The sequence below is a fragment of the Pseudorasbora parva genome, chromosome 1 (genome assembly GCF_024679245.1).
Source record: "Pseudorasbora parva isolate DD20220531a chromosome 1, ASM2467924v1, whole genome shotgun sequence".
NCBI lineage: Eukaryota > Metazoa > Chordata > Actinopteri > Cypriniformes > Gobionidae > Pseudorasbora > Pseudorasbora parva.
The window spans coordinates 50327835-50353037 of NC_090172.1; the positions used below are offsets into that span (position 1 = coordinate 50327835).

A 25203-nucleotide genomic window follows, 5' to 3' on the forward strand; every position below is an offset into this window, starting at 1 on the left:
TTGACAGGTACAATGGAAAAGGCAAGACAAATATTCAATGCAATCACTAACATGTGGCAAACCAATAGCAAAATAAATGAACTTCTAAGAAGCGAGAGAAGTGCCCCTCATAACTTTAGTACATTTCAGTTTGCTTTTTTATGTGACGACGTGTTTGGTTGCCATTGATGTCCAATGATAAACCTGTAACAAGCCAGTTGCGAACCACTGTCATAGGTTATTTCTTTTTTGAATTGTTAATGTTTTAAAGGGTGCCATAAGTCTCTCTCCGCTCATCTGCAAACTGCAGAGGTATAAAACATGTCATTCATATTAACGATCATATTACACAATGAACTGAAGTCATAGCACAATCCTACTCTTCTGAGCACTGCAATTTTAAGTAATTTCTGTGCATGCTTTTTTGTGTATGAATGGCTCTCTGAAGTTCCCCATATTTGCTATTTGTGACAGTCGGCAAAATCTATACCTACGCCACATCAGCCGAATGCTAACAAGAGTATAGAGCAATGCTGAATGAACAGTAATACAATATTGATTTGTCAGGAGCAATGATATTGACTTCACTAGATGGCAAGAGTTGCGTCTGACATTGATGTTAGCGGTGCAAACATAAACAAATGCCAGAGTTCCCTGAAGGTTCATGCAAGTGTCAACTAACAATCTAATGATGCCGGATTACCATATTAATGCTTTCAGAGAGTATGCATGATATGCATGACATGATGTTTATGAATTAAAGAGACACCATTTACCATTGTCTATTTTTATGGCCAAGTGTCAATGGATACTATTAATCAAACTGCACCACAGCCACAGACAAGGTCAGTATGCTTATATACATAGTTTAGAATTTAAATATTATATATTTTATGTATTCTGATTTAAATGTAGGCCTGTATTATGTAAATCCTGTAAGTAAATGAATTTTTACATTTTTTAATTTTTTTGGTCTACATAATTGGTTATTGTTTTTAATATCTTTTCTATTCATAATTTCAATTTATTGATATAGTATGCACATATTATAAGTAAATTCATTTCTAATTTAAAGTTTCTCCCAAATCAGTTATTGTTTTAAATAACAGGTCTACCAATCATTTATCGATATATTATGCATCCAGTAAGTAAATTATTTTTTAATTTACAGTTTTCTAATTGTGTGTGTATATATATATATATATATATATATATATATATATATATATATATATATATATATATATATATATATATATATATATATATATATATATATTATTTTTTGTTTGTTTGTTTTTAATTGAGTCTAAAGAATAGCACCCAAACAGCAACAAACACGTTTAATTGATGTAGATATTTTATTTTTAAATATATATTTATTTGTTCGTTTGTATGTCCTTGTGTGCCATTTATGGTTTGTGTGGTTTATTTATGCCGTTTCATGCATTGTTTTAGGTCTGTTCAGATTTCCACTGACATCTTAGCCCATGTTTAAATTACCTGACGACTAGACACGTTCTCCTCCGTTTTATTTGGCAGGTCGAGGATGCGCTTCTCAACTTCTTCACTTTACATTAGTTTTCTTTTCCACCGAAACATGTACGCGTCCTCAGACACCACGCATTGGACGCGCATGGGTCTGTGAGAAGAGCGCGAGAGAGTAGCATTCTACTAATGCAGTGTATGCGATCTGCCCGACACGTTTCCCGCATGGATGAGCCACTGACGCGTAACACCGCATGTTATATTAAATACATAATGTGATTTAATTTCCGCTGTCGATTTCTCAACCTGTCTCCACGCTCTCGCAAATGGTTTAAGGTGAAATTACGTCATTCTAGGTGGAAACAAAGACGAGTTGATCTCTCTGAGCTCCATCTGATGGAGAAAGAGCAGCTCCCTCGCCAAACTCCCCCTGCAATTCGGATAGGATACAGATGAAGAAAGACCATTCCATAGCATTCCCAATGGCCAGGAGGACGCAGGGATACATGATGCTGATGCTGTGCCGTGCAACTGCAAAGAAATGTTTGTGGATTAATAATGCACTTCTGAGTTAACATCCCTGTACTGTTATTTTTTTTCCACTGTCGATCCAGAGGACATCAGATGGGACCGTCGAATAGGTGTGTGTTCTTTTTGTTCCTCTAGGTAATTTATTATGGAAATAAATAAATAAAATATTATGGGATGATTTGAATCCCCCTCTTTCAGCTGAGTCTTGTGATTGTGAACGTCCATGCTTTTTACCATCGATTTTTACGAGGCTTGGACCCAGGTTTTTTTTTTTTTTTTTTTTTTTTTTAATATACATGCATACTTGCACTGCAAATTGATTTACAGTCATATTATGCAACTGCATAGCTGCATATGTAAAACAATAGTTTCTTTATGCACTGGATAATCAGTTCCCTCAAAATATTTTCATTGCAAATAATGATCTGTTTTCTTTCTTTTATTTTATATTTAAGACTGGAGGGACCAAATGCACAGTGGGGCGCAGATTCATAGGTAAGAAAAATGACATGTGATTTCATACCTCAGTTCAGTTGTTTCTCTTTTACATCAATGAGGTTAAATGGAGAGCAAATGGAGACATTTGCTTTAAAAATTCAAAATGTTCTCCTGTGAAAAATAATTTGACATCTCATCTCGTCTTCTGTAGATTCAGAACAGATCTCAAAAAACAACTGAAACTGCTCGTATTTGCTAATAGTACAAAAGTCAGTCTGTGAATCTCAATATGAATTGCATTCAGATGTTTATCATCAAATTATCTTAAGATCAGTTGATCTGAGCTATGCTTTTCAATCACAATCTTTATAAAATACTATTTGAGTAAGTAAAATGAAAATTGCATTTGCATACTTGTTTTTTTTCTCTCAGAATTGTTATGTATGGTTATACAGCATGATTTGAGTTGCAACGAGCATCTTGTGTTTTAATTGAAGTATTAAAATCTGATCTTCTGCATGAGGAGTTGCATCATTTATTCACAAATGTACTTATTCACAAATGTACTTTGATTGGTGAACTAGACATTGTGCAGAATCTTATTTCATATCAGTTTTATATATATATATATTTTTTTTAAATCCTAAAACTTTTGAGTCTTATATTTTGGTCTCAGATTTTTTGATCCCACAGTAAAAGTTTGAAAACTAGTCATTGAAACAATCTTGATCAGTCAGAATTCTGACTGTGTGATGGTTATGGTCCTGCATCCTGATAGGATTTTTATGGTACTTTGGCAGATGGCTCACATTTCTTCAGTCACTAATCATTCATCTGTCCCCTGCAGGCTGTCCTTTCCTCACAAAATCAAGAATCAAAACAGCAATGGATGCCATGCCAGAGTATTCCCTGTTTCTTGTGAGGATTTTGGAGGAACTGGATACCAAGTACAGTACAGTTTCGTACCAAGACCTTTGTAAGTCCTTGTGTGCCAGGTTTGACTTGGTCCATTTGGCTAAGCTGAGGAGTCTGCTATTCTACACAGCATGTTTGGATCCAGCTTTCCCCGCAACCTTATTCAAAGACAAGATGAGGTGCTCGGTGGAGGACCAACAGTCTAAGAAGCTCATGGTGGCTGCAGACATTGTCACCATGTTTAATCTCATCCAGATGAATGGAGGAATGGCTAAAGACAAGTTGCCAATGGGTCAGAGACCCCGGTTTCACAAGAACCAATCCTTTGAGTCCTGTCGATCTGACACGGAAGTTTATAAATTCAACGACAATGACAGGGCGTACAACCTCTTGGACACCAGGGGTCATCACATCTCACGTAAGTCACCCTGCCCCAAGTCTGACTGCAACAACTGCCAGCAGTTTATACCAACCTCAGACCCCAACTTCCTCTTGGGAGTCACCAAGGATCTGAAATGTAGGGCAGCATCTCTGGATAAACTACAGCATCTGCCACAGTATGCCAGCGTCAGTCCTCTCCGTGCGAGATGCAGAGCACTTACTTCCCCATGGACATCGACAGCGAATCGACAACAGACCAGGATTCTCTCCATATCAACCCAGGGATCAAGGATGGTTTTGTGTCCAGCGGAGAGCCTTTCACCGTGCACTCATGCGTACAAAAGCGGAATATCTTCAAAGAGGATTTCCACAACCTTGTTGCCTTTTCGCCCCACGTGATCACCAAGGAGTGCAGAGCGAATCCCAAAGCTGGTGGCGATTACCGCCACAGGAGGGAGCTGAACAAGCCTCCCACTTTCTTCAATCACAGTTTTGAGCTGCCGTACAGCAACCCTTACTTTGAACCCGTCAGCTCACCCATCCAGAACAAAGGGCGGGTGAAGCATGAGAGCCTGGACGACTTACAAGCATCCACCTACTTTGGACCTACAACGGTCTCAGAATGTGTGAGCAGCAGAAGGACTTCTAGCAAGCATCGCAAACAGCCAGCCTGGCCTGTAAAAAGCTTGAGTCTCAATACAGAAGAAGGTCCTGACTTGGATAGGTCCTTCTTGAACAGCAAAGTGGCAATGGACAATCATCGTCATAACATGGAAAATGACCATCACTTTCAGTGTGCAAAAGACAAGCCCACTGCCTCTCCCTCAGGTTTCTCCAAGAAGTCAAACGGAAGCAAAACAAAAGATATGGCTTCTGTGGCTTGCGGACCGTGTGTTGAGAAAAGAGAGGGTGGGAAAAGGTACAAGGACAAGAGTAGCAACTGTCCATCATTTCAGGCATGTAATGTGGACAATGGCATGAGTGTTGGGACCCAGACGGAGCAATCCGAATCTAGGAAAGTAAAAGATTTCCCAAGGTCACAACAAATATGGAGAGAGGCCACCATTCAAACACTCAGATGAAGACTCGGAGATTGTCAGCGATGATATCAGCGATATCTTTCGCTTTCTCGATGACATGAGCGTGTGTGGCTCTCTTGGAGTTGTGCAGTCATCGTGCTACAACAGCAACGGCTCACTGTCTCAGGTGACGAAATCAGATGGGGACAGCTCACCTGAACACAACACTGTCAAGTTGGGCAAAACCAGCATCAAACTTGACCGCCTCTTCCAGTCACTGGAGAACTCTGATGATGAGCTCAAAGAGAGCGTTTGCAAACTGGTACTCAGGATTGGTGAGATTGAGAAGAAGCTTGAGTCTCTTTCAGGGGTGCGAGGGGAGATCTCTCAGGTCCTCTCAAAGCTTACTAAGCTGGATGAGAAGATTCAAGAACCGGAGGCTAATGGGAAATCGAGTGACAATGGTATGGTGGAGCAGATTAAGACTGACGCAAACCTCTCACCTCACGTTTTTCAGTGTCACACCACTGGACACAACATCAAGGTGGAAAAAAGCCCTGAATGGTGCTGTCCGGAGGCTGATGGGAGTGATAGCTTGAGGGTAAAAGCCTTAAAGAAAAGCATATTCACACGCAGGTCGTCCAGGTCGCTAACTGAGGAGAACAGCGCCACTGAGTCCAAAGTGGCCAGCATCACCAACTCTCCTCGAGACTGGAGGACTGTTTCTTACTCCAGTCACACAGGGGAAGAAGGGAAAGAAAGAGAACGGCATTGTGAAGGCAAGGACAGACATCGGAAACCAAGAGAGGTAACAAACCTGAGTACTTTTTTGTCTTTCCTGTGTGTTGAATTTGCTGTTGCTAGTGTTATAACTCAGATTCTGTGTTGCATTGTCATTGTGTTGACCCGCTGAATCGCTTGATCACTTAAAGGGGTCATTTATTGAGAAATCAACTTTTTAGTCAGCCTTTGATATATAAAAGTTCTTCGTGATTAGACGTGCCGATTTTCGGATATTGTTATCATGGTCACCTCAAAATACCGTAAATAATAATTGATTAACAATTATTACAAATTTTTATAATGTACTTAAGAATACTTTGGCCATCAACCGTATAAAAGGCTCAACACAGCTGTATTCTGCCTAGTCAAAGGGACACGCTCCGCTGTAAACAAGGCCAACGTGCATTTGCACATGACTGAACGAATGAAGGAGACACTTTCTGACAGCAGAGGCCGCTGATGGAATTTCAGAATGCAGCGGTTGACTGGAAAGCCCGCAAACAAACCAACTGCTAGTGAAGTTTTTTAAATGCTCCAAACAACCATTAATTTTTGTAATCTCAATGCTGTTCATCACATCACCAAATACTTAATACTTAAAGACTTAATAGGCTATTTATTTTCAAACTCAAACAATTCTATATTTTAATCTGGACTACATGCCCTAATGGTTACAAATTCTCGGATAATTTATTATTGTTCAGTAAAAATTTTAAACATACGGCTTCAATATTACCAAACTGACAAAGAAAAATACTTATAAAGAATGAATTATTCTAAGTAATGTTAATGTCTTAGTTACTTTTAATAACATTACTAAAATCAAAATAACTTATTTAATGGACCTAAGTCAAAACTAACAATGATCAGTTGTATTTCTTAACTAACATTAACAAAAACAATACTTTCTGTAACAAATGTAGCTATTGCTAAATCTTAGTTAATGCATTTTATAATGAGACCTTATTGTAATGTTTTACCTGGTGTTACCTGTTTTGTAACTTATTTCAATATCGTGATAATCCCGTATACCGTGATAAAGGGTTCAGCAATTAATCGCAACATGAAAAATTGATACCGGCACATGCCTAATCGTGATATAAGAATATCCTGTACACTGTAAAAAAAAAAAAAAAAAAAAAAAAAAAGTTTGTTTTTTGTTGGTTTAACTCAAAAAAGTAAGTAACCTGGTTGCCTTCATTTTGAGTTTATTGAAATAAAAAAATTGAGTTGATACAATGAAAGGAAATTTGTTTAATAAATAGAAACTCAAAATATTATTGTATCTGAACCACATAAAAAATGTGATAAATCATGAAAATAGCACTATTTGGCATGTTTCACTGCGTCATCAGAAATAAAGCACACACAATTACCAATATACTTACAAAATCTTTTAATAATATTTTAATAAAAGTTGTCAAATCTAAAAAAAAAAAATCATTGTATTAACAAAATTTTAAGGCAACCAGGTAACTTTTTTTCTAAATAATTTTTTACAGTGTACGTTTCGGAGCTGAAAACGTCCTTATTAGTCTAAGCAAAGGTTTTATTGACAAAAGTCTCAGCAAACGCTCGATCTCAGAATGTGCCAACCTGTGATGTCAGTGAGTGGTGAAACACCGCCTCAACAGAAAAAGCACGATTGATTCTGTAGCCCCGCCCACCGACTTGTGGAGCTAAATGCTGTCACAGGCTGGGGAATTCTTTATTTGAGGTATCGTTGGTTCATTGCGTGATCAGACTCTGACATGAATTGGCCAGGGTCCGCATTGCCTAACCTTCAGCCCACTTTTGCATTTTCCAGATGGGCTATCAAAACGTAAGCCCGTCGGCAGGCCGGTGAATCTAAAATAGTGAAATAACATTCCTTTCAAGATGTGCATTGTTCACTCTCTTGACTTGATATTTGAAGGAAAAATACTATTGTGGAAGTTTTGATCATGCTGATTTGTTTGACTCTGCAGTGAGGCTTGTGCGTGTCTGTGTGTGTGTGTTAGTGATGCACAGTTTGTGCTATATCAACCGATTGGGCGGGCCAAGTAACAAAAAATAACATTCCAATGAATTGCGGATGGATGAGAGATTAATCATTGCGTTTGTTTGATCAAGAGACATTGCGAGCACTGTGGGTGAATCATCATTCCGGTTGCCGTTTTCCCACACTTTCAAAACAATCTGGAGCCGTACGTAGCTCATTATGATATGCAAAGCTTATCCAATCATAGCCATGGGTGTTTACTTCCAAGTCTTCAGTGTGGCACGCCCATAAAAAAGGGGCTCAAAACCAGGGGAGAAAATAGCCTATTAAATAATGATGTTTTTGAACATTAAAACCATGCAAACATCATAAGTTGACCTCAGACAACAGTATAAAAAATAAAACAAGCCAGTTAACGACTCCTTTAATCAGACTGATTGGCAAAACAGATGAATGAGATCTTAAGAGTCTAAATCAGAATTGGCAAGACAACTCACTTCATCACTGAATCAACTGAGATTACTTACTTGCTCATGTTGACCTGAATTGAAATGAGCTCAGAACTGTTACTGCATTACATGTGGTTTTTGGAAGCATGTTGATTTCCTGAAGAAGGTGCCTTACTTTAAAATTACTTTTGAAAGAGATTAGTCCATACTTTGTTCTATTGGAAAAATCAGGGTTTGGTGGCCACCATTGCAAACAAACAAACAAAAATAATAATAATCATTTAAAACTAAATTGTGTATGTGTATTTTTGTAGTCATATAATGTGTACTGTGTGACATTTATCTACCATTATATATATTTGGTTATTTGAGTTATTTGAGTTATTGAGATTGAGTCAGTCAAATTCTGCAATGGGGTCCTCATTCCCACTTACCTGGTTTTATAAAAGTCAGTCACTACTAGAAGAATGTTACGTCAAATAATTAATATTCATGAGCCAGTCTGATAAGGTTGTCAGATCGCTCCTACACCCTTGCGTGGTTTTGCATTGGATGACACCCCTAGGTAGTTATGGTCAATTACACTCAATCACTTCCCAAAATACATGCAGGATTTTTTTTCTTTCTGGAAAGCAAGCTGGCCTTAATAAAATGTATCTAACAGTACAGCCATGGTCTCTTGCGGTGCAATCATCACTCTGTTTACCCATCCTATCCTACATCTAGCTGTACTTTCTGCCCAGACGGGGACACAGACTGAGCGCAGGACACAGTAGAGAATAAACACACAAATAATTGTAATTCAATTCCCTCAGAGGAACAAGGATTTCATGGCAAATTAGTCCTGTAGAGTATTTACCAGCTCTCCAGTTAATATGTTAACACATCCGAGCTGAAGCTTCAGTACTCTGCAGCTTTTAAACGTCTTAAGGTAAACAAGCTCAAGGATTCCATGAGCACTGTAAGAAAGATAAGCAAAACCTCTCTTTGTATACCTCTTTAAGAATGTAAAAGGACTTGAGGTGTCAAAAAGCAATTAAATAAATGTAAAAAATATATAATAAAATAACAAAACAATAATTTTCTGGTGATTTATCTGTACTTCTGTCAGGATCACTATTGTTGAAGTTATAGAAAATTAGCATAGATTGGCGGTGTGGTTCAGTTCTGGGCAAGATTTTCCTAGCATGGATAAGAGCAGGGCAACGATGTATTGCAGATAGCATTAATGTCAATATTAAAATGTACAACATAATTGGTGAATTTAGTCTGATTCAGGGAGAATCAGATGACAAATCCTGACTGATGAGTGGAGGAACTGGGGATGGAGGAGGGTAATTACCTCCAGAGAAACGCGATAGCAGTTGATAATACTGAAGGAGCTTATATATATGCATGCTGTGATAGATGTCATATTCCTATAGGTACGTGATCCGCTGACAGTCAGTTGATGCGAGCTTGCCCTGCCAGAACTAATGCTATATGCTGAATTTTTGCATGTGATGCCACAAAAAAAAAAGAAGTACATTCTGACCTGAATGTATATCAGTACCCAAGTCTGTAGTAGGCGAGTTGGATGCAGTCTGCTCTGCTCTGTGTGGGTAATGGAGTATGGGGTTCCATTCCTCATCACATGCAGGAGGAAAACAGAAAAGAGGCCATGCTTTTACACTGTAGTTTTTAGCACTTTTATCTGTAGTGAGCTGTGTTGTGTTATATTCTATTCTATTCTCCTCTCCTCTCCTCTCCTCTCCTCTCCTCTCCTCTCCTCTCCTCTCCTCTCCTCTCCTCTCCTCTCCTCTCCTCTCCCCTCCCCTCCCCTCCCCTCCCCTCCCCTCCCCTCCCCTCCCCTCCCCTCCTCTCCTCTCCCCTCCCCTCCCCTCCCCTCCCCTCCCCTCCCCTCCCCTCCCCTCCCCTCCCCTCCCCTCCCCTCCCCTCCCCTCCCCTCCCCTCCCCTCCCCTCCCCTCCTCTCCTCTCCTCTCCTCTCCTCTCCTCTCCTCTCCCCTCCCCTCCCCTCCCCTCCCCTCCCCTCCCCTCCCCTCCCCTCCCCTCCTCTCCTCTCCTCTCCTCTCCTCTCCTCTCCTCTCCCCTCCCCTCCCCTCCCCTCCCCTCCCCTCCCCTCCCCTCCTCTCCTCTCCTCTCCTCTCCTCTCCTCTCCTCTCCTCTCCTCTCCCCTCCCCTCCCCTCCCCTCCCCTCCCCTCCTCTCCTCTCCCCTCCCCTCCCCTCCCCTCCCCTCCTCTCCTCTCCTCTCCTCTCCTCTCCTCTCCTCTCCCCTCCCCTCCCCTCCCCTCCCCTCCCCTCCCCTCCCCTCCCCTCCCCTCCCCTCCCCTCCCCTCCCCTCCCCTCCCCTCCTCTCCTCTCCCCTCCCCTCCCCTCCCCTCCCCTCCCCTCCCCTCCCCTCCCCTCCCCTCCCCTCCCCTCCCCTCCCCTCCTCTCCTCTCCTCTCCTCTCCTCTCCTCTCCTCTCCTCTCCTCATGCAACACTTACCCTTCTTTAGTCTTGGGAATATTTTCATGTTTTCTTAGTTTTCCTCCTATGCCTCTTGCTCTTGTCTTCTTGGCTTATTGCCCTGGTTAGAAGCCTGCCAGTTCCTGTATCGTCCCTTCTGATCTTTTTAGGGAACTTGCGAGTGCCAGAAGTCCCTGCCTCACTGGGACGATCCAAGCTTTAGTTAATTTTAGTGAATGGTCACACAGGGAACCAGTGGTTAATTAAACCTCATTCACATTAATGAGAAAATAACCTTGTGCATTTAACCATTCTCTGGCCATTTTTCCTTTTGTGAAGCGTTTCATTTTTTTCAATTATTTTCTGCTATATGATTTTAATATACAGAGTTGACCAATAAATAAGCTATTTATGTTTATTAAGTTGAAACATCTTGTGTTCTGTGCCACTATATGAAATAATTATCTGTTAGTTAGAGCTTCCCAAACGGCCTGACAGCAACACTGACTCAGTTTGGGACGGAGCTATTTGTCTGCCTGACCAATAGCGGATGCAGCAGAAACTACATACTTCAGTCTATAATTTGGTCTTTTTAATCTTTCATTTAAAAGCATTGCTGTCCTGTATTCAAATCAGGGCTGTCAATGGGGTTCCAAGAAACAGCTCGTCTGCCAAACATCTATTCAGCCGTGAATGTTTTGGTAAATTTTTTTCTGGGTTAATGAGGGTCTTATAGTGTGCATCCTGCCTTTTATTTTCTTTCTGTCTATATCATCCTGTCTTTAATTGACATGAAGTTGTTTCCCAGCCTTTTAGCACGACTTCTTTATGAGAGAGCGCAGCCAACGAACCCAGCAGTTCTGTACAGTGGGTGAGAAGATATGAGAGAACTGTCATTTCCAGACAGGCTCTTAGCACAACATCCGTTCCTTCTCACAAAGTACCCTTGGTAAAGGGCAATGCAAACCTTTTTTTCTTCTAGCCCAAACAAAAGTGCCAGCTAGCCAAGTGATAAGCTTGTGTCACTAGTGCTAAAAGAACACTTTGGCTTGCGGAGTATAAGCAGCCAATGCTTTTAGTCATTTCATTTTCAATGAAGTATTAATTAAGACTGTGTTTGTCCATTCAACTTAAAAGTGTGCTGGACAAAATGTATACTAAGGAGAAGTGCTCTGAACAGGCTAATGGATATAGATGATAAAATGAAGGATTAGATATTTAGAGATGTAGATGAAGTAGCAGTGCACCTCCCAAACATGCCGCATGATATGAGGGATCATCCATACCTTTCTAAAGGGATGCAGAATATGCCAAAGTTTCACAGTTAGTTTAGGGGTTTGTTTAAATCACTAACCCCAATATAAGCAATTTTAATAAAGATTATTTCAACAAACTAATTGTGTCTCAGTGAGATTAAACTTAATGAATTTACAGCAGTAAATATTTATTGCAATGACATGATGCATTGTTTAATAGCTTGTAATTGAATTGGTTATATTACAGAATGGAGAAATAAATACAGAATCCTTATTATGTGAGTCAGTCTTTCTGTATGACATTGCGTCTGACCTACTGTACGTATTATTTCAGTGCTGCTGTTTTCTTGGCGAGGAATAACCTATACCTTGCATGAATATCAGAAAGACTATATTTTCCCTCCTCTCAGTTGGCCTTCCCTCATTTGCATCTGTGGTTGTTTGATTAGTCTTTCCCTGCTGGAAGCAGAATGTGGATCAACATTACACTCTTCAGTGCTCACTCCTGTGGCTTTTTTTAATTTTCACCTCAGCTCAGGTCAGTACAACACCTTGCCTTAAATTTGAGCAGAAAGAGAAGAGTGGAATGTGTAGTCAATTAAACAACATCAAAAAGCATAATTGCAAGTTTTTTTCCTGTGAAACTTTTGTTTTGAAAGATGAACACTGTTGACTCTTCTGTCAGACGCAGTTTAAAGGTAGGGTAGGTCATTTTTGGAGAGGCTAGCAATAGTAAGCTAGCTATGAAAGCATAAGATCCCACCTTTATTCAGAGCATCTTCAAAGCCACGACTCCTTCAAGACACATGAACACGTACAGCATGGGGCAAAGAAAAGCGCCATGAAAGACGGCGTTAAACTACCTCATGTCTCAAAGCACATAACATTACATGCAAATTCATTCACGTTGATAGTGTAGTGTTGCCTTAGTGTGAACACAGCATAACCCCCCCCCCCCCACACACACACACACACACACACCATGTAACTACTGCAAGGGTACCAATATGAACAGCAACAGCACTAGTTGGATCAACATAAATTAATTATGTTCAAGAAACATTCCGAATATGTCAAATGTAATTGATGCGTGTGATCTCATTCAATTATTATGAATTTTAATCATCATTACAACTAACCTAGTTTATTGCATTATGAACAACTATGAATGAGCGTAGGATATGAATTGTTTGATTTTTTTATTTTTTAATAAATATTCATGCAATTTATGTGTATGCTAAAGGCCCACTGAAGTGCCTTGAAAAGTGCCGCATTATTCAATGTGTTGACGTAATTTCCCCTGAAACCCCTTTTTTGAAAAAGCAAATTGTTTTTTGTAAATGACTCAAGCCTTTCTGTTTGGTAAAGGCAGTTTCCTCTAACCGTTTATCATCATAATCTCCATATCTCTTTGAAATGAAGCTTTCTGTGCAGAATTCAAATGTGTCCGATATGTTCAACACGATCACATGGTAATGCGTACCAATCGTACGAGTGTGAAATCTCGTACACTGGAAAAAAATGTTGTTGGTTTAACTTAAAAAAGTAAGTAACCTGGTTGCCTTAAAATTTTGAGTTTACTGAAATTAAAAATTTGAGTTGATACAATGAAGACAATTGTTTTAATAAATGAAAACTCAAAATATTATTGTATATCGCTATTGTTCGTATATAATACGCCATAAAGTGCGTATCATATGCATGTGAAAAACCGTGTACAATATGCACGCCAAAACTCTTACTTTTTATACGCATTTTCCTGAGATCGGGCTAATGTTTTGTTGTCTGCGCCGACTCGCGCATATGATCCGCGCTGCGCTCTCGTGTCTGTAGTCTAACTTTAGACCAGAGCCGTTGGTGTGTGTGTGCGCACGCTTTTGCTGTGTGTGAAACTATTGTGATTTCAGCCGCAACTTCAGCAGTGTAGGGGACATGCTTTAGATTATAGAGAGCATTTTGATTGGACAGAAGATTTGCAATGAATCTGTAATTTGTTTTAACGATAGTGAGAGACTGTAAGTTTTGAATGCTTATATCTCCTAAATGCAAATGTTGTCATCGTTTTGGAACATATTCCTAAAAATATGGACGTGGCTTAAAAACCATGGGATAATGTGGGTCTAATGGCCAAAGTTGAGAACCACCGATTTAGTTAATATAGTTCTTAACTGGTGGGTAGCAAAACAAGAATAGGCCACAGTCTGTCCTAATAGTTTTAAAATTGAAGAGAGAAGATTTTCCTGATCTTTTTCAGGCAAACTCACCTTAATATGAATTAAAGTATGGGTTTGTGAATTGCCGTTTTAAAAATATGTATACTTTAAATCCTTTTTTGATGTGATTTAGCATACACATTTATGATACATATGTCAATACAATAATTTTAGCTCCATAATGTAATGCTTAAATGTCCATATATATCCCCCTTTCAAATATAAGTTAATGGTAGAGGTTGCCATATACTTTTTGAAAGGATGACAATGTCATTAAAAATGTTGTATTATTATTATTATTATGTTTTTATTTTTTATTGTGTTGCTTTATGGGATTGTTCATTACTTTAGAAATGGAAAATATGAGGTAACTGGGTATTTATATGTTTATTTAATACAACATGGAAAAATTGTATGGTAAAGCTGCATCAGCTGTTCATTATTAAAGTTATTTACACAGTACTGGTCCCCGTTTTGTAGAATGACCTAGTTCATGATAATAAAATCTTTCACGTTGTAAGCCGCAGCTCTTTAGTTTCCCTCTGGACAAGAATAAGCTCCTGACTCAGATATAATTCTTTATAATAGTCTCAAGACTGAGACAATCACACATTACCTGCAAGCACAACACTAAGATTCCAGTGTGCAGCATATATAACGCTATTAGACTCATGCAGTGCCAGCATGCTCTTTTTGCTGAGACTTATAGCTGATGCAGTGTTTCATTTTTTTCCAAATAACTCAGTAAGAGTCAGTAGGAGAGAAAGGATGTATTAAATTAATCAAAAGTGGCAAAAAATACTTTTACACTGTTGCAAAAACATTCAAATGAATCTTGTCCTTTTGAACTTTCTATTAACCGTTCAATTATAAAAAATAATACTAAAAAAGGATCACAGTTTCCAAAATAAAATAAAATAAAGCATTGATGTTTTCAGCATTGATAATAATCATAAACGTCTCTTGAGTATCAAACCATCATTAGAATGGTTTCTGAAGGATCACGTGACCCTGAAGACTGGAGTAATGATGATAATTCAGCTTTGCATCACCGGAATTTAAAAATAATTAAGTATTGCTTAAATAATAAGGCAAAATGTTTTATTTTCTGAACAATCTATCAAAATTAAGCAAGTTTAAGCTTAAAACAAGGAAAAGTTATCTGCCAGTGGGAAAAGAACAATACAATTAATTCAAAGGGAAAACAAGACTTTTTGTTCTTACCTTATCGGCAGATTTTTTTTCTTGTTTTAAGAATAAACTCACCTAATTTAGCTAAAAATTTTTTAGGAAACAAGACTTTATATCATATGTAATTCTGTTTCTCAGGTAAATGTATCTTATTTTAAAGATGTTTAGATATTTGTAGTGGAAAACAAGACAAAAAATTCCTCCTCCGTGACCTTTCCTCCCATTTCTCCCCTACAGACAGATCGACAGTATGAGGCCCACCAGGCCCACCGTTCCTCAAAGCCGCCCAAAGACTCCTACCTGGTGGAGCAGGTGTTCAGCCCACATCACTTCCCTCCCTCAGTCAAGTCTCACGTGAAGGGCAGCCCTCTCTATACGGACCTGCGACTGACCGGTCTCGCAGACGCCAAACGTTCCCAGCCCTCCTGGACCATTGAAGAGTACAAACGCAACTCAGGAGACAAGAACAAGCTCAGCGCCTTGGACCTGCAGGTGAGAGCCGATCTCAGGGGCTTAACACTGTGATTGCAACTGTGCCAAGTTTGTTGATTTTGCACTATTTTTTTTTCTTTTCTATCTGACAGTCTGTGGGATTAGCTTCAAAGGCTGAGGTGCATGAGAATGGAGGCTTCGATTTTTGCTCAATCGATGCTTCTCAGCCACATACTGCCGGTGTGTGTCTTAAGGTCATCAGTGCCATAGGTGACCTTGTGTGCTGTGAAATATTAATGATCCTTATTTAAATCACTCATGTTGGCAGTCAGGGACTCAGTGCAATTACTGCATGTCCTTGGGTTCGTTTCAAATTAAATGCTGTTTGCAGCCGAATTCTAGAATCGAACACATTCCTGAGTAAAACTGGATGTTCATTGGGATGGACTTGATTGCATTGTAAAAGTAAAAAAAATAAAAATAAAAAATAAAAATAATAATAATAATTTAAATAAAAATTTTTAAAAAATTAGGGCAGGGACTTTAACGCGTTAATTAAGATTAATTAATTACGTGACTTTAACGCGTTAATTAATTACGCAAAAAAAAATAAAAATAATAATTAACCACACTTATTTTTGCACCGCGGAACGTTTTTCAATGAATGAGCTTCGACGGACCGATTATACTGGAACACCAACTAGCGCTCCGGAGTCACGACAACAACATATATATATATAAAATATACAGGTCCTTCTCAAAAAAATAGCATATGTGATAAAGTTCATTATTTTTCATAATGTAATGATAAAAATTAAACTTTCATATATTTTAGATTCATTGCACACCAACTGAAATATTGCAGGTCTTTTATTGTTTTAATACTGATGATTTTGGTATACAGCTCATGAAAACCCAAAAAAATTAGCATATCCTGAAAGGTTCTCTAAACGAGCTCTTAACCTAATCATCTGAATCAACTAATTAACTCTAAACACCTGCAAAAGATTCCTGAGGCTTTTAAAAACTCCCAGCCTGGTTCATTACTCAAAACCGCAATCATGGGTAAGACTGCCGACCTGACCCTGTCCAGAAGGCCATCATTGACACCCTCAAGTGAGAGGTTAAGACACAGAAAGAAATTTCTGAACGAATAGGCTGTTCCCAGAGTGCTGTATCAAGGCACCTCAGTGGGAAGTCTGTGGGAAGGAAAAAGTGTGGCAAAAAACGCTGCACAACGAGAAGAGGTGACCGGACCCTGAGGAAGATTGTGGAGAAGGACCGATTTCAGACCTTGGGGGACCTGCGGAAGCAGTGGACTGAGTCTGGAGTAGAAACATCCAGAGGCACCGTGCACAGGCGTGTGCAGGAAATGGGCTACAGGTGCCGCATTCCCCAGGTCAAGCCACTTTGGGCTACAGAGAAGCAGCACTGGACTGTTGCTCAGTGGTCCAAAGTACTTTTTTCGGATGAAAGCAAATTTTGCATGTCATTCGGAAATTAAGGTGCCAGAGTCTGGAGGAAGACTGGGGAGAAGGAAATGCCCAAATGCCTGAAGTCCAGTGTCAAGTACCCACAGTCAGTGATGGTCTGGGGTGCCATGTCAGCTGCTGGTGTTGGTCCACTGTGTTTTATCAAGGGCAGGGTCAATGCAGCTAGCTATCAGGAGAGTTTGGAGCACTTCATGATTCCATCTGCTGCAAAGCTTTATGGAGATGAAGATTTGGTTTTTCAAAACGACCTGGCACCTGCTCACAGTGCCAAAACCACTGGTAAATGGTTTACTGACCATGGAATTACTGTGCTCAATTGGCCTGCCAACTCTCCTGACCTGAACCCCATAGAGAATCTGTGGGATATTGTGAAGAGAAAGTTGAGAGATGCATGGTGAGTGTGCATTTGAGTTTTGTTGACAACTACATCACTCAACATATGTCACTTAATCAGTTGCTCTGATTGGTTCTAGGTCTATCCAATTGAGTGCAGAGGTAATAATCACAGCCAATCTGACTAGAATCTGAGTATGACGACGTCAGGCTAATTGTTTTTTGAATCTGTTGGATGACATGAACTAGACTTCCCATAAAAGTGGTTACATAAAAAAGAAAGAGTAGTTGAGAGTTGAAAAAAATTGTGTTTATTTTTTTATTTTTTTATAAATACCAGGAATGTGTATTAGAAAAGTAAAAAGGGTCAATTTGTATTCATGTTGACTTTTAAAACCTTCTGTTGTGTTCTTGTTTTATGCTAAGGCTTATGGTTGTCTGTTCCACACAATGTTTATCTGTCTTCACTATCCCCAGACATAATCGCACGCTATTGATAGAGGAGGGCTCACAAAAAGGCTTTGGTGTAGGAGACAGCACTCAGCAAGCTTCTTTCATACAATACCATAATCTATGCTTTATTTTATTGACTCTCTCCAGAGTGATATTGGTTTTGAATGGACAAAAGCAAATGATGGTTTTAAAACTACCCATTCTTGTTCTGTATGAGAAAAAAAACATCAAAACGATGGAAAAGCAAAGGAAATCGCTGACCCCTTCAGTGGCTTGTGCAACGTCTGCAGCAGGATGTGAAATGTGCCCTACATCTTTGCATCAAATCTGTTACATGTTCAACCCAGTGCATGGAAAATTGGCTAGAACCAGAGGTGGTGTCTCTCTTTTTGCCCATTTGCAAGGGCTGTAGGATTTATCATGGCCTGCTTACCCAACCATAGCATGAGAAGAGCAGAAAATGTCAAAAAGACAGAACAGAGCTCGAGCAATGCTACGTACCAGTGATTGTTAGTGACCCAGCACAGCACATTCAAACCATGACAAAGCAAAGAGTTTTCTGGATTTGTGCAGAAAGGATGCAGTTGTACAAAAAATATAACATGAGGTAATTAAAATGATTTGCATTCATTTGCATTTTCAATCATCCATTTATTTTTTTCTGTCCAACTTTTTTCTGTTGACCATGTCACCTGAAATTATTTAAATTGCTGTTTGTTTTTTTATGTTTTTGTTTTTTTTTGGCTACATTAGCCGAGTCCCTTGTTGATGCTTTTATCCCGGACTTAGGCCCATAGTGACCTTCCAGCTTGCCCAGAACAACAAGTCCACCCATCTCTTAGAATGTCCATTGTACACCATTCTCAACACTGATCTGAAACACAGAATATTGCACACATACACAGATACACACTCTCTCCAAGGTTGGAGCTGAGTACGCTCCAGTTGTAACTAGAATATTCCCCAAAACATACTGATAGCATGTGCTTTCTCTCAGTGACAGATACAGACAATATCCATCTTGATTCTTTAGTGTTTCAGTAAAAGGAAATGAATAAAACATCATAAATGAAATGAAAGACAAATCCATATTTCATATCTGGAAGCCGGGCTAAGTAAGGAAACACATTGACATATTAGGGGTGTGTGATACCTAAAATTCTAAACACACAACACCTTGTTGCAATCAATTATTTAGTGTCACATCACACATTTCTAGGCCAGACCCTCAGTCACTCCTCAGAGACCAAATATACAGTTTAGAAAAAAATAAACAGTCAGTGGTTCTCTTAAACAAAATCACAACTGGAAAGAATCATTATAATATTATAAGATAAATATTAATGAAGGCTTTGATTATTAATTTAATTATATACATATAATGCATATACGGGTAAATTGAGGAGTGGATTTCAGAATCCCCCTTTCAGTCCCTCCTTCAGCCACTTTTGGGGTCCTGCTGATTGGTCTAAAAATGTAGGCCGCTTCATAATTCTCTTCCACCCCCCCCTCCCCCTCCCCTGTCAGTCTATAATTTTTGAAAAACAGAAAATCTCTTTCCTTATTGGCTTGATTGATTACAAACAAGCACATATTTATCATCAGAAGGACATAATGAACACCCCATGTCATCATAAATACCAAGATATCTCATTCAAAATAAAGATTACAAATTCACTCCTTTCAAAACACAGACCTTTTCATCTTCAAAACAATAGTGGTCTGAAATAAACTCTCACTCAAAACTAAACATTTGCAGTACATTTGTGGCTGATAGACAAAAGTGCCATTATGTTCTGGGTGCAACATCTTTAAAAGCATAACAAAAGAAAAATAGTGCTATGCATTTTTCCACCTTCTCCTGTGTTGCCGTTACCAAGCAACGGGTAAACAGCTGCTGCTTTACATAAACGCACAGCAGTTCGGACCCAAATAATATAATGTGAACAAAATCCTTCCTGGGCAGGGGAGGAGGGAGCAAACAAACTCGGGTTCGGACCCAGGCAGATGAACCAAATCTAAAAAGAACCCTTTCTTCTTTGTGTTCTGGTTCATTTATTTATGAGCTGTATGGGAAGCTGAACACTCCCCCCAAAAAAGTGTGTGTTAACATCATAGAGCATCAATTGATAACCAGTGCAGACTGAACACAAGAAAGCGTCCTGTGAACGGTCCATTAGGTGACTTAAAGTGGAAGTTTTGTTGCCATAGCAATTACAGAGAGGGAGGTTTATAAGACAATTAATCACATGTTTCTCCCAGGAGAGTTGTGTACTGTTTAGCATTCATCTCTAAAAATGCATTATTTCCAAACTAACATTAGTGTTTATTTCCTGGAACTTTATAAGCCAGCTCTGTTGTGGTTTAATTTGTCTCTATATCGCTGAGTGTGTGTCCAGAAATTAGCTGTTTATTTTAAGACAATGTTAAGCTATAAGAATTTAATATTAAAAAGTAACTGAAATGCTTTTTAGTAAATTATCAGGGAGCAATTGCACATTAGCAGTCAACTATATACAAAAAAACAGCACATTTATTCACCTTTAAAACTCATGACTGCTATTTCCCTTCATTATGAAATTCTGAAGTTCTTTTTTTCACAAGACAAAATCGGATTATCTTTCTTGCTCACTGATTGATACAAGATTTAGAGTTTATTGGAGACAGAAACGGCTAATACTTTCAGTGCATGAAGTTATACGTGCTCAGTGTAGCAGAGGGAATCAGTGACAGCATCCTGCTGCCAGTCATTGCTGAAATTTATACCATCTGATATTCAGAAACAATCCACGTGTGAAAAATGGCAACATTTAACACACTTTGGGTGCAAAAGTCCCTGGAGGACAGTTATTACTGGCATTGCAGATGGCATCATCGTCACAGCTGTGGCAGAGCATGTACATTAGATGGAAGTCATAATGCCATATTGATTAGACTAATCTTTTAGTCTCAGTTTATACTGGTCTTAACTGGTTGGCCCCCCAGTCGATCTGGTTAAATGTGTCCATGTTAAATGTGAGATTTTTGTATTACAGGTATTTTCATCAATCATTTTAATCCATCCATCCATCCATCCATCCATCCATCCATCCATCCATCCATCCATCCATCCATCCATCCATCCATCCATCCATCCAGGAGTGACATCCATCCATCCATCCATCCATCCATCCATCCATCCAGGAGTGACATCCATCCATCCATCCATCCATCCATCCATCCATCCATCCATCCATCCATCCATCCAGGAGTGACATCCATCCATCCATCCATCCATCCAACCATCCATCCATCCATCCATCCATCCATCCATCCAGGAGTGACATCCATCCATCCATCCATCCAGGAGTGACATCCATCCATCCATCCATCCATCCATCCATCCATCCATCCATCCATCCAGGAGTGACATCCATCCATCCATCCATCCATCCATCCATCCATCCAGGAGTGACATCCATCCATCCATCCATCCATCCATCCATCCATCCATCCATCCATCCATCCATCCATCCATCCAGGAGTGACATCCATCCAGGAGTGACATCCATCCATCCATCCATCCATCCAGGAGTGACATCCATCCATCCATCCATCCAGGAGTGACAACCGCATTGTATAACCAAACTCACACCCATGCATATTCAGGACACACAACCTCTAAAATGTGTGCTGTGTGAATGGAACCACGCTGGACAAGTTGTGTATCATGTCATATTGTGCAAGAAAGCCACTCTGCTAAGGGGTTTCGTGTGTAGTCTAACTTTCGGGAACAGAAATGAGATCTGAAGGTTTTAGATCCAGTCACTGTTTTCCCGTGGCTCCAATCAATTTTGTGTTATGTGCGATTCAAATGCTGCGTCTTGCCCGAGACACTGCCAAGGATGCGAGACGTGAGGGCAGCAGTTAGCCGGCTAGCGCATGTTTACTTAGAAGATGCTGTGGGTTAATGAAGATTTGATGGATAAAATTGCAGTGATAAGTAATAAGACTTTTCAGTTTTATGGGATGTTGCCGTCTTTGATATCACTTGCAGTTCCCCTTCTTTGATGTCACAGTCGCTAGGGTTACTAGTAAGAGAATATAGGCTTGACTCTCCTGACAGTATTCGAGACATTACTGTAAGTTACTGTGAAAGGTACATTTCGGGACATTTACACCTATAAGTAAATTCCTGTCTGTCTATCTGCCTGTCACTGTCTTTTCTTGATTTTTCTATGTAGCTGTAAACTATAAACTTTGAAAGTTTTTTTTTATTTATTTGTATACCTTAATTTTATACCTTACTTTGTTTTTATATTTAAAAATGACAGTTATATTATTTTTTTTTGGGGGGGGGGATTTAAATTGAATTTACTTAATTCTACTTTGAATCCTGCATCCTGTTTACTACCTCAATTCAACTCTGAATGGTGTACAACATTGCTAGCGAAATCCTAGCAATTTACCAGACCCATAGCAACTACATAACATGCTAAAATAGAATTAGAACAACTTAGCAACCACATAATAATGTAATGACAACCACTCAAAACACACATCATGACAAACAAACACCACCCATGTTTTCTTCTGAAAATGTGCAAATGTTTTTTTGTCCCCCTTCAGCTGCTTTGGCTATTTTTGTCTGACTGTTTCCATTTCCCTTTGCTGTCATACCTGAACATCTTTCTCACCCTGAATCGTGTGCCGTTACACTCTTTCCCCTCTCATTTCCCCCTCACTGCTCGCCATATATTCAATTAAAATGGCGATTTGATGAAAAATTCCATCTCGACAAAATGTGTTGCTTCAGTAATCTGTCGGCAGTTAGTGTGCCGAGTGGAGAAGAGCTCCATTCATCTTCCACAGCCTTCATCTCACAGCCTAGACCTCTGCACAATCACGGTCTGCTCCGCACAGACGCTTTCCTTTGCAGAACTTCTCACATTTTCTGTTCCCCTGCAGGTCCAGGAGTCACTCAATCCCAACAATCTGGAGTACTGGATGGAGGACATCTACACTCCGGGCTACGATTCGTTGCTCAAGCGCAAGGAGGCAGAGTTCCGCAGAGCAAAGGCGTGTAAAATCGGCGCGCTGATCGCTGCGGCCGCCTGCACTGTGATACTGGTCATCGTAGTGCCCATTTGCACCATGAAGTCTTGAGGTTTCTATCTGTTTTTCTGTCGGATGGTGTTTATATCACTGTATTCTTTACTGGCGTTGCACAGACGCTGGGACAAACATGGGACTTAATTCATGGAGGTCTGTAATATCTAAAGTAATGTCTGATTTCAGCCACTGGCCTTAGACTTTCTTGGAATGTCAATTGAAATATATCACAACAAAGAGTTAAGGATTGCTTTTTGGATTTGATGTTTGTCTTTTTTTATTTACGGTAGTCAATATTTATAACTTGAATAAATCATTTGTTATGTAGTAGATGGCCTTGCTTAAAGGCTCAGATGCACCCTTGTTTTATAGTCCAAAATATAATGTACCAATACGTTTTACGTATGTTTTTTTCTTCTTCTGGTATTGCAATAGAAACTAAAGGGAAAGCTTTATGTTTATGCGCATTCTATTTTTTACTTTACTATGATTATGAGAATTTTAACGAGAGTTATTTTTCGAAGAATACACCGACAGAATGCTTTAAAGAATGAGTTAGATTTATCTTTGGAAATCACTGGAATGTTTGGGCTTGTGCAATGCCTTTTTATAAGGAATATATATTCAGATAGCTGATATATAATTCATGTGTGAATTCACATTTTGTGAGATCACATTTGAACTGAATAGTTCACCTAAAAATTTTATTCTGTCATTATATACCCACCCTCATGTTGTAGATGTGTGCTTTTCTATTTATAAATCAATAAATATCATCAACACAATGAAAGTAGTCCATACTATGTGTAAATTATATTGTTTGTGCACAATTTTCAGCGAATAAACACTAACAAGCACAAATAAGCATCTAGAGTCCAGACTACTCATGGCCAAATTTTTTTTTCATAAAATTCTTCAAAAATTTTCCTTTTATGTTCCTCAGAAAACAAGATGGCGAGAAAATAATGACAGAATTAAATATTTTTGGTGAATTATCCCTTAATGTGAGAGGTTTTGATTGTACAATGTGAGGACAGTAAAATGAATCTATTAATGATGTTTATTCATATTGTTTGAACAGTGACACGTGACTATATTTCCTTCAAATTTGTTCTGTATTTATGTGCCAATACAACACTTTAACGTCAATTATATCACATAGCTGCTTTCTATTTGATTGTGATCATTCTTTGCCTTGTTATATCATAACTAATCTTAATATACTTGAATTGCCAAATCACTTTCAACTAGCTCAGTTTATCTCTGAAAGTCGAATGTTTGGACCTGACAATGAAAACTGTGAACTTCCCTTAATGATGTTCACTTTTGACATTTTGTACACTCATAGTAGGAGTGATACTTCTGAGAAGTCAAGCTGTAGGACCATGAGTGAAAACCGCCTATTAGTCAGAACCGATATTTCAGCGGTTACACTCAGATGCTGTTCCAAAACTAATGAGCTGCCTCGCTTGTCTACCGCCTACATAGTCAGCTACCTTCTAAGGCGAATTCTAACTGAAATAGAAATTTTGTGACTGATCTAGTGAATATGTAAATGCTATCCGTGTAATCAGCTCACTAGTTTTTGGAACAAAGCCTGAGCAAAAACAGAAATATTGTTCCAACTGATATGTGCAGGTTTTTCTTTTATCCCAAATCTTTGAAAGTCATAGAGAAAGAGTGCTGCAGGAATGAGTCCTAAAACTTGGAAATAAGTTTGCGTTTTTGCACTTCCGGTTCCATTGTCCTAAAGTCAATAGGTTTTTTTAAAATAGGTTTTTGGTTAAAGGTGTGTAATAAGGTCGGTGGTTAACACAAGATTTTTCACATTTTATTCAATGACATAAAATACACCTGTAATACCCCTCTTGTGTTTTTAAGCTTTTATGCCATCATTGTGTTTATAATCACGCTTTTGCAAACTCTTCTAACTCAAACTTTCCAATTTTAAAGACTGGAAGAGTTGATGGAAGCTTAATGGTGGTGATGATAAAGTTGTGCGACAGTGGTGTAGTTTGTTTATGGCCTAAGTTTAGCTTTTTCCTTCTGCCGATTGTATTTAGGCTTAAAAATTCCTAAAAGTTGTAAAAATTTGTGAAGATTATCTTGAACAAAATATAAGAATCATAAATTTATGTTGGTAAAAAAGCTTATTTTCTTCTTATTTTGAGAAAACATTTTTTATTACATTTTTTATTTTTGTCGAGGGAACCAGTGTGATGCAAACTTCCGGGTTGGCACGTAACATATACCACTTCCACGCTCTATGACCTCTGTATGCTAATAGCATAACGATGCATTTCTTTATCCCTACAAAAATCAATGGT

At 39.0% G+C, this 25203-nt stretch overlaps 1 protein-coding gene across 1 annotated transcript; it reads left to right on the forward strand.

Annotated features, from left to right (window-relative positions):
* Positions 1 to 1390: 1390 nt before the first annotated feature.
* minar1 (membrane integral NOTCH2 associated receptor 1) lies at positions 1391 to 24819 on the forward strand. Its single transcript, XM_067444872.1, is given in 7 exon segments — positions 1391 to 2108; positions 2454 to 2493; positions 3284 to 3925; positions 3928 to 4759; positions 4761 to 5559; positions 15312 to 15566; positions 22733 to 24819. Coding segments are annotated over 5 exon segments (2688 nt in total). The 5' UTR covers positions 1391 to 2108; positions 2454 to 2493; positions 3284 to 3321; the 3' UTR covers positions 22931 to 24819.
* Positions 24820 to 25203: the final 384 nt, after the last annotated feature.